The sequence below is a fragment of the Anarrhichthys ocellatus genome, unplaced genomic scaffold, assembly GCF_004355925.1.
Source record: "Anarrhichthys ocellatus isolate YVR2014 unplaced genomic scaffold, GSC_Weel_1.0 scaffold20, whole genome shotgun sequence".
NCBI classification, from domain to species: Eukaryota; Metazoa; Chordata; class Actinopteri; order Perciformes; family Anarhichadidae; genus Anarrhichthys; species Anarrhichthys ocellatus.
This window is the reverse complement of record NW_022280050.1, coordinates 2,870,580-2,881,180: the sequence shown is the minus strand read 5'-3', so window position 1 is coordinate 2,881,180 and position 10,601 is coordinate 2,870,580. Positions and strand designations below refer to the sequence as shown.

The following is a 10,601-nucleotide window of genomic DNA, read 5'->3' as shown; positions in this document are numbered from 1 at the left end:
CATCTCAAACCAGCAATGTCAAGGATAGAAACAGATGTGTGTGTGTGCTTTTTTGAATGTGTGTATCTTATTGATCTAAAGTCTGTTGAGTTCATTTCAATTTACATTATATCTAATGAACTATTGGAGAAAAATATGAACCTAATGTTTGAGTGTGTGTGTGTGTTTTGCAGACCTGTGGCTACGGTGTGAAGGATGAGGACTTTGCCTGTGTGTCGTGTCCACATGGGAAATATTCCAAAGGGAAGTATGAGATCTGCAGACGGCACAAAGACTGCGACGCGCTCTACAAAGCCACTGTTCGCGTCGCGGGAACTCCAGACAGCGACGCTGAATGTGGACCCTGTTTACTAGGGTAAACAACACAAACTGCACAAGATTCACAAACTATTTGAATTTAAGTTGCATTATACAGGCATTTACTACACAATTGAAAAAGAAGTCCCACTGAAGCAGAATGCATGGTCACTGCCTTGCTTAAAGGTGCCCAAACCAAGTTGCTATTTAAGAAAATGGCAGTGAATGCATTTCCCTCCTCATAAAACAAAGCCTTTTGGAACTTTTACATCTACGTTTACTTGCCAATAGCCTTTTTTCTCTTGGTGCACTGCTGCATTTCTTGGAACACTTAACATCAAAAACTCAACATCAGGAAAACATTGTCCATCAGCATTCAATATGTTTGAGCACCAAGCATCATGCTGTTATCACAGAGTCCGCCTCCTCTTTTCCCGCCGGAGTCCTGTGCTCTGTCCTGCGGTTCGCCCATTAGGTGCTGCTTTATCCGGGATGTCATGATGAAGCCAGGTTTCTGTAAAGATGTGGGCTCAAAAGTCACCGACCTCCCGCCACTGGGATAGCCAGGAGTAGGCTGGGTAGTGGAGTAGCCTCAGGTCGTAGCTGAGTTAGCTTAGCTTCCATCGCGGCTCTCCTCCTTCTCTGGCCTGCGGCAGTACGGTGGCTATTGGTCCGGCGGGTTTGGCTAGGTGGTTAGCCGTGGGCGAGGTCCGCTGCACCTCTCCGATATTGACTGTTCTTTGTATTATTTCTTATTGATTTGTATTTCTTATTATTTTTCTGAACCATACTTCATCCGATATCTATGATTGAATGTGGGCAGTAGATATCTTGAAGGAATTGGCATAAATATGAGAGATTCATGATTCTCCTCCTCCCGTCATCACTCTGGATGTTGTCCCGCTACCTTTTTGCTTGTCTTGGCTCTGAGTCTTCTTTTCACAGGAAGTTTTTGTTTTTGCTCAGGAACACTGAGTTTGGTCACGTCTAAGTCTGCATCTGTACTGTATGTGCCGTACTGCATGTATGGCTGTTGTAGTCAATGCCTGTTAGAAGCAGAACTGAACATGCCTGAACAGTAGCAATAAAGTTCAGTTAAAGTCTGTATCTCAGCAGAGAAAAAGACCTTGAGCAGAATGAGAACGAGTCTGTTGTGACAGACATGTCTATCTGCTGGTTTCCTTGGAAGAAACTTCAGTAGCACTTTAAAATAATTCATGTTTTTGAGCCATCATCAAGCAATGAGTTCACAGACTTAATTAAGGGCTCATGAAGATGAAGAACCATGCTTTTCATCTGGGTACAACAAACTATTAACTCAATTCTTGTTTTAAATGTTACTATAACTAATCGATACAATGTGAGAGGTAATGTATTAGTAATTCATTGCATTGTAGCTTGTGCACGTTTGCTATCCATCCTCTAGTTTAAGTCTTTTGTAAGAGTTTAATACAACTAAGGTATAAAAACATCTACAAAGATTAAGCAGACCTTTTGCATATGATTTAATTACATGAACAACCATTTAGAGTAATACTTTGGAGTACAGGCTGAGTTAATTCTCTGTGGATCATTTACAAATAATGTACTCATCATATATTACTCTGATGTTTGCTTATCTTCATAAAAATCTTTTTAGCATTTGTAGTTGTTTGTGGTTGAAACAGTGACTAACGTCGAATGGTAGAAATCCTAAATCAATCACCAGCAACCAAATCAACTAAATCATTCTCATCTTCTTGTGACGCTGAAGTGACCAAGAGCACGAGATTGAACCGGTTTCTCTGACCATATCCAGATATATGAAGGCATCAGATAATTACCTGCATGCCGCACACATTATGTAAATACTGCTCGTGTTCTCAAGCCTAAATGATTTAATACCACCAGTCAGTCACAGACTCGACTCCCTCTCTTCTTTCCTCTAATAGACTCTTCATGATTCAGGGCGATATTATGCACCAAGCCATCTTTAGTGCCTTCAGGGCATCAATTATGTACATTTCTTCACCGAGGCAAACTTTTAACCTCAGCTGCTTCCCCATACTTATACAGCATGTAGGTACAGTATGTCTAAAAGGAGGCCACACATTGTATACACACCTGCTGTGCTTGCAAATAGTGCTTGAAGAATTTTAAAATGTTCCTTCAGCTATTTTTTCTCCAGTAAGTTTAACCAGGTCTAGTGTAGCCTAATTGTATAGTCTGACAAGTTGCTGGTTTATACTCATGTACTTTGTGTCTCCCAGGTATTACATGCTGGAAAACAGACCCAGGAACCTCTACGGGATGGTTTGCCATTCCTGCCAGAACGCACCACGCAACACCAAAGAATGTAAGACCAACCTCTTCACAGTTTAATTTCTCCCTCCCCTTCCTTCCGCTCACTTCCAGCCTTTCGTCCCAACAACCTTTTATTCTCTTTTCAACTATGAATTCCCCCTTTTTTCTTTTTTCAACATTTTATCTCGACAGCTTTCTCGGTCCTAACACGGACCTGGTTTCCGTTGGATTCAAAGCTACCGAACATTAAAGTTTTCTGTCTAAATAAAAGGAAATAAAAAAGGGGGCATGCTGTGAAAAAGCAGATGTTGAAAGCCTGGAGTTAGTGTGGGGGAACAATCGGAGGTCAGAAGTTGTAGTTAGTTCTGGTCACTGTCCTCCTCAGTCAGCAGGCCTCGCCGATGGACACGAAGGAGTCGAACAACCCCAACTTCCCCTTTTTGCATCCCTATTTTCTGGCTCCAGAAGGAGGTTTGGCAGCTTATCCATTAACCTCACTGCCTCAGTGATTACCCTGCATACCTGACACAAGCATCTATGTGCGTGCGCATGCACGGCGCCATCTGTTGCTGCGAACACATCTCTAGACGATAATATTTACTAGACGTTTTTTCTGTCTCGCGTTCACTATCAGCCTCCGCAGTTCATAAACATTTCCTTACAGTTGCAAAAAAAAAAAAAAAAAAGCGTGAATGTTGTCGAGTGGCAGTCAAGCGAAAAATAAGTTTCTGATATTTTGCAGATTGTATAGTTGACTGTGGTGGTAACACATACAGGAATATTGCAACCAGATGATGCAGTGTGATTCTGTTCCCCGTGAAGCTGCAGAAAGCAAAAGGGTCAGATTGTCAGATTACATTATTGAAATTCAGTTCAGCATTATAGTTTATTATACAGTATTTTACATTTCCTCATGTTAAATCTGAATACATTGTCAATCACCACAGTGTCTCCTTTGAGGTTATCGCTAATGTTGATTACAAATAAAAATTATTTTTTCATTTTAAATTGCATTAATAACTTTAAGGTCATCAGTTTACTTTAATTTATCTCTCGTAGCGTCCTGCCGTCTTCTTCCCAGGCATCTGCACTACCTTTACATCTATGTTATGAAGTCAGTTAGTTTGAAACTCTAAATCTTTTTAGGACACTCTGGAAAATAGAGAAAGATAATTCTTAAATGTAATTAAATGTCCTCTTGTGTCCTTTATAATGATACAAAAAGCCTTAGATATAGTTAACACCACCATGAAAATGAGAAGGAGATTAGACTTCAATCCATTAGAACAAAATCAGATACAGATAACGGTCTTCACGGACAAAACAAATGTACGTTTTATCAAGAACATTTAGTTAGAAGATCTGTCTCAAAATTAGATCGTTGTCAAACTGAAAATAATCTTTCAGTGGCGGTAAGATTAATAGACTTTCAAGACATTTAAGCAATTTTCGATACTTGTCAAGATGAGTATTTATTGCAGAGTTGGAGGTGGATATTCTCACCGCCCTGCCCTCTGTGGGTTTGTCCACATGTGACAAATAGATCAGATTGATCTGATAAAAGGGGATGTGAATAGTGTCTTTGTTCCCCCACTGATACATACTCCAATGGGAATGATATTTATGGGCCCATAATTGCTCAAAAACCACTTTGAGTGTAATTGAAGAGGACGGAAATGAATGGTATTGTTATTGTGTCATATTTAATGAGTATGTTATGAAAGATAAAAAAAACAAAAAGCAGCCTGGGCCTGCAGAGGAGAGGGTGTGAAGTAGGAGCAGGAATATGCATGTGTGTGTGTATGTGTGTGTGTGTGTGTGTGTGTGAATAAACACTTGCTTTTCAACAGCAACCTAATTGTTTCTCCAAGGCATAGAAATGAGTGATTGAATGACACTGTGCAAAAAAGAGATAGAATTATATCTCTAGTAATTTCCCTTTATATTCAGATTCAAACTTATTTGTGTTTTGCAATTATTTTTGCGCTGACACAATTTCAACATTAAGGCTTTTTGTTTTAAAAGAATAGTTGGACATTTGGGGATCTACGCTTACATCCCTACTGAGAATTAGATGAGAAGACTGATACCTCTTTCATAAAGGATACCTGTATGTCCGTTAAGGATTTTCTCTATGTATTGAGATACTTTTTGGGGTATTTGTGCTTGCTTACAGAGTTGTATTTGTTAAAAAATATTAGAAAATAATAAATGCACAACTTCTTATGTGAAAATGGAGAATAACCTGACAAAGGAGTAATTGCTGTTGTTTTATGATCAATGATAAGAGATGATAAGGAGATGCAAAACAGACAATAAGAAATATTAAAAAAACAATTATAACTTTAAAACTTTTAACACAAGTTGTAAATGCAGTAGTCTATGGTTTTCTGAAAGAAGTTTGATTAGTTTGGATAAAAGATTAAATCACAGAGAGGAGCATTCTCCATTTCTCCATTCTCCGCTTCTGTCAAGTCCGCCCGTGGTACATTTTAATTAAACCCTCTTTAGATGTTCGAAAACATAAAAATGATGCACTCCCAACAGTAAATACAAAAAGGAGCTGAAGGCTGGGAGTTCTACTTGCTCAGGGTGAAGGCAGGCTGACACTCGCCATGTAATCTGTAAATTACCCTGGCTCCTGCCTCGCTCTGTGTGTGATAATTAAAACTTTAGCGGGTATGTGAAAGAAAGAAAGATGATTAGCGTGTTACTGCTTGCGCTGATGCTACTCTTTGGCAGGCAGACCATACGAGTCTGTTGTTCAATTTTCACCGTCACCTTTTGACTTTTGCTGCCATTTTACAAACAGGCACCAACACACATTAATACTTATCTCACCATCGAGAGACATCAGAAACTGTAATCTTATTATTCTTTCACGTGTCTACAGAGACAGCTATTATTAGAAGCTAACCTTCGCCTCATTCCTGCTCACAATCTTACCTCAAACAAAAATGCTTTGATATCTTTTTTTTCTTATATTTTCCTCTCAGTGTGTTTGGTCCTGAGTACCCAGATTGCCCGTCAGAATTATCATTTTGCAGTGTGAATTCAGGCTGAGAGACATGATCAAGAGACCAAACCGCAAGATGCTAAACAAAATTCCAGTTCAAGCTCATATCCTTATCCAGAGTGTAAACACACACTCAGAGTTAATGTCTGCAACCACAGGGCACTGATGTGTGTGTGTGTGTGTGTGTGTGTGTGTGTGATGACATGAGGTGCTGAGGCCACGGGAAGCATCAGGGCACATGCCAAAGAGTTCTACAGTGTGTATCAACTTGGTGAAATAAAAGACCGATTGAAAGAGCTGATTTATGAGCCGTCAGGAGTTTACAGCTCCATTTGGAACGAGGGAAAACAGTTGATGAATAATCCAGAAAAAGAGACAGAGGGGAAGAACGAGCAAGACATTTGGACAGAGAGCTTCCTCTATTACAAAATGATGTCATGGAACACTATTGAGGGGGGAATAAAAAAGTCAATAAAATGCAATGCCAAAGCTAACATGCCGTAAACCAGTGACAGATGGCATGTTGCCTCTGCCAGTGACAAATGTCCAAGCCTGACGGTATTTCTGGTACTTCTCTTTTCTGTTGTATTCTGTCATCTCTGGAAGGAAGTGGTGCATCGTTCATCCAACTTTAAAGGAATAGTTTAACATTTTCTGAAATAGTTATTTACCCTCCTAATGAGAAGATTGATATAACTGTGCACGGTAAATATGTTAGCTTAGCTTAGCACAAAGACTGGAAACTGGGTGAAATAGCTATCCACGCTCAGTTTTAAAGTAGGTGAATCTGCCCACAAGCACCGCTAAAGTTAAGTAATTTACATGTTTAATCCATATTTAGCTAGCTGTTTCCCCTTGTTTCCAGTCTTTGCGCTAAGCTAAGCTAATCAGCTGCTGGCAGTACTTTTATATTTAACTGTTAAGACATAATAGTTGTATTTATCTTCTCATCATACTCATGGCAGGAAAGTGAATAAGCATATTTCCCAAAATGTCAAACTATTCCTTTAACCATGATTGCTGTGTGTTAGCCCTGTGATAGTAGCTAAGGTAGCTATGTGTCTGTGTATGTTTCACAGGCATGGCAACCAGCAGGCCAAAAGAAAAACCTATTATTGACCCTGGCAGCACTACTGTGTTCCCTCATCTACATAAAGGTAAACACAAATAAATACTCACAGAAATATGTAAGTTTCATCTATCTACAACTATCAATTTCTTTACATGTTGTCTCTTTCTCACACTCTCACACACACACACACACACACACACACACACACACACACACACACACACACACACTTAAATCATTAATACTACTTTACATCATTTCCTCCAATGTTTCAGATTCCAACGGACAAGGTCACCTAGCAACGGCTCTCATTATCGCAATGTCAACCATTTTCATCATGGCCATCGCCATCGTACTCATCATTATGTTTTACATCCTGAAGGCCAAACCGAGTAGTCAGGGTGAGACTGACACACACACACACACGCACACACACTCTCATGTTAAAGGTTGGCATCTGTGTGTGACGTTCCCTGTGTGTGCTCGTCTACAGCATGTTGTTCTGGACAAGTTGTGAAAGCGGTGGAAGCTCAGACCAACAAACAGGAAGACAAGAAAGACGTCCCTGGTGAGACATGACACATACACACAGAGACACATTTCATAATTGATGAGCTCAGGCAGCATTTAAGCTTCTTAATGACTTCCTGTTTGGTCTCGCTCACAAACTGACTTACCTCCCATCTGTATTCTGTCCTCATAATTGGGTTTCGTGTTTAGATACACGCTAGTATCCTGGGCCATGAGCCTTAATCTGGTTTTTGATTTTATACCTGATCTTGTTATTAATATCCTTGTGTACATGATTCTAACATTATCCACATTTTTGGCCATACGCATGGCCACCACGATAAGGGCTTTGATCAGGGTTCATGAAAACAAGTGATGTTATCTAAACGCCAAAAACACATATATGTAATACTCAAAAAATGTGTTTAATAAGTAACATACTCGTGAGCAGGTGAGGAACTCACTGTTTGAGCTCCAGACTAAGTGAAGAAATAGTGCCAATAATTACACTTTTATCTTTGAGAAAACTGCACATGAACATTTTTAGAAACTATAATTATTTTTCATTTTTAAATCAAGGGTGAGCGGTAAAAGCCAAAAGTACTTGAAAGAATAAAAGTAGCTGTAGTTACATTATTGATATCATAGAGTACAAACTATAATGTATTTCTTTTGTAATTCAAAGAGTAAAAAGACAAATTGCAGAAACCAAGTAAAGCATGAACATACAACCATTCCGTGACTGTTTATGTGCAGACCATCTGTTATTTCCTCACTAAAATTCTCTGTTTTCATATCTGTAAAAATAAACACAATGTCCATGTTTCCATAAACTTCTCTAGGACACATTGCACGGGTCCACTTAAAGAGACCCCACAAAATATATACTCAATAAATAACAGATGCAGTTTAATCTCCAGCTACTTAAAATACATTCCGAACAGTACAAAGACACACAAAGCCATAATTATAGTAACAACTATGAAATGACTCCAAAATAGTCAAAGTGACAAAGAACACAATTTACTTATCAGTCAGTTGAGGCATGAACAGATACCACCCAGCAGTGATTAGAGTAGACTGTAATTTTACTCAATCCTGCTGCAAAGTCCTCTGTAACACTGATTCAGGTAACTGTATGTCTGGCTTTTGTGGTAAGCCCAAACACTGCATGTTATCTGTGAACGAGCAACAATTTCACACTGGAAAAAAAGTGCTCCCTTCAGAATTGTAGTTTTGTATGAATTATGGAACACTTGAACTCTCACTTCATGTTAGGATCTGCCCTACAACATCCACTGCTGATGAAGTCTACATGCAATATGTAATCAAACTACCCGAATCACATCTAAATGTTAACAGTGTTGGCTCTGCGTGTCAGTCCAGTATGCCTGTGCATATTTAGGATTTGTAATATAACATATGCAAATGCTAGTGTGATCAAAGGACCTGCAGTATGATGAGTGCATCATGATGGAATGCGAAGCTTCCAAGGCAAAAGCCATACGTTGCTTTAGGCGCCATTTCTCCTGACAATGATGCTCTGTTCAATTTCACTCCCAGACTGACTGACTAACCACTTACATGTGGTATGGATGCAAACACACACGCACACACTCACACACACTGTATCTGTGGTCGCAGACACATTATGTGGTACAATGAGGTTGTGGATTTAATAATGTAATAGCTAAAAAAAACTAAAGAAAACTGATAGAGTAGTTATGGTATGACAAAAAAACGCCTGCATTGTTACTTACTGTTTTGTGTGTGTGTGTGTGTGTGTGTGTGTGAATGCAGTGTGTATTTTGGAAGATAAGCCCATTGCTCGGAGCTCTACCGGAGCTAGCTGTCACTCATGTAGACACTGAGTTAATCAGGCTGACAGACACTTAAACAGAAACAAACTCTCTCTCTCTTTCCTCACACACACGCACGCACACACACGCACACTCACAAAGCATTTGTTCCACTTAGGTATTCACTCATTACGCTGTCTATCCCCTTCAGTATCCATGATGTAAGTGTAATTTAACATAATAGTCTCTGTAATCATTTTATACATCGCTCTGACTGCAGTTCCTCTGTTAAAGGTATACGTCCTTTATAGCATCAGGTTTTCTTTAGTGTACTTCAACTCATGCCAGCATCTGTTAAAACATGTAGGTTTAATCAGGTCTTACTTTGCGATAAAGACAAGAGCCCCCAAAATCTGATTTGACATTTTCTGAATTCAAGATCTTAACTTTTGCATTACTGTAACCCACCATGCAGCACTTGTATTTCAATAAATGTATGTATTTGTCAAACTTGTGTACATTAATGTGTACATTCACAAACAATTAAAGAGAGACAATTTCACTTTTGAAAGAAGAAATAAAGTCTTGGAAGTTAGGGAAAATTCAATTTGCTATTCTTCTGTAATTGCCACTTATGGCCACGTTGGCCGCTGTTCAGCAAAAGAGTCTTGCAGGAAATCAACACTAATCCAAGACCTCTGTAGAAGTTTGGGTATAATGTGGCATTCCTTCCTTGAAACAATGGCGTGTTACACCAACATCCAATGAGATCTTATTACTACTGACTTTTCTGTATTTGTGAGAGTAAAACACACCTATAAACCTTTTTATCTTCTCCTTTTCTCTCTTAGACAACGTGGTGATCTACTCAGAGAAAGACGAGTTTGACAAACTAAAAGCTCCTCCTCAGAAGACGGTGAAAAGGTGAGAGACACATCTCATTTACAAAACAACTTCGCCACACCGCTACTCTTGGGTTGAACAAACTGTAAGAGCAGACAAACTGGCATCCAGCATGTTATGACCTGAGCTATGCTGAGTGGACAAAACACGAAGGACACAAAACAAGCTTCCTAACGGAGTCCATGAACCTCTAATGATTACCATGAAGGCATGTTGCTAAAGGTAATGAGTGAGGCGAGGATCATTATGTGTCTACAAAGGTAGAGCGGCTACCATGTTTAGCTTAATTATATTAAGGGTATGCGTGTCTACAATTACTGTGTATATGTATGCATCATTTTGTGCCGATTCATCAGTTAGGTGTATGTGTCTGTTCTGCTTCATAGCTCTGCATGTATTTAATATATAGGAAATATACTGTAGAACACTTTATATTCACCACTTATATAGACCACTGTGTCGTCATCTTGAGTATCCATTGTGAGTGTATGTGTATGTGTGTGTGTGTGTGTGTGTGTGTTTGTTTGTGGCGTCACAGAGGCTGTTACACAACAGAGAGGAGCTTTTATCATTTTTTCAGCATCTGCCTGTAATTTGGCCACCACAGAACAAGTCACAGCAGTAGGAACACTGTAGCTGCTGGCCTCTGTTTTTGCTGTATCTAGGTATATGTATGTGTGTGTGTGTGTGTGTGTGTGTGTGTGTGTGTGTGTGTGTGTGT

At 39.4% G+C, this 10,601-nt stretch overlaps 1 protein-coding gene across 3 annotated transcripts in view; it reads left to right on the top strand.

Annotated features, from left to right (window-relative positions):
- The window catches only part of edar (ectodysplasin A receptor), a 30,683-nt gene that overhangs the window by 16,131 nt on the left and 3,951 nt on the right, over window positions 1-10,601 (top strand). For all 3 annotated transcript variants that reach the window (XM_031858235.1, XM_031858236.1, XM_031858234.1), the window contains 6 exons: window positions 174-355; window positions 2,547-2,632; window positions 6,676-6,753; window positions 6,944-7,069; window positions 7,162-7,236; window positions 9,829-9,901. In XM_031858235.1, coding sequence (XP_031714095.1) covers window positions 174-355; window positions 2,547-2,632; window positions 6,676-6,753; window positions 6,944-7,069; window positions 7,162-7,236; window positions 9,829-9,901 — 620 coding nt within the window. The remainder of the gene's footprint in view (window positions 1-173; window positions 356-2,546; window positions 2,633-6,675; window positions 6,754-6,943; window positions 7,070-7,161; window positions 7,237-9,828; window positions 9,902-10,601) is intronic.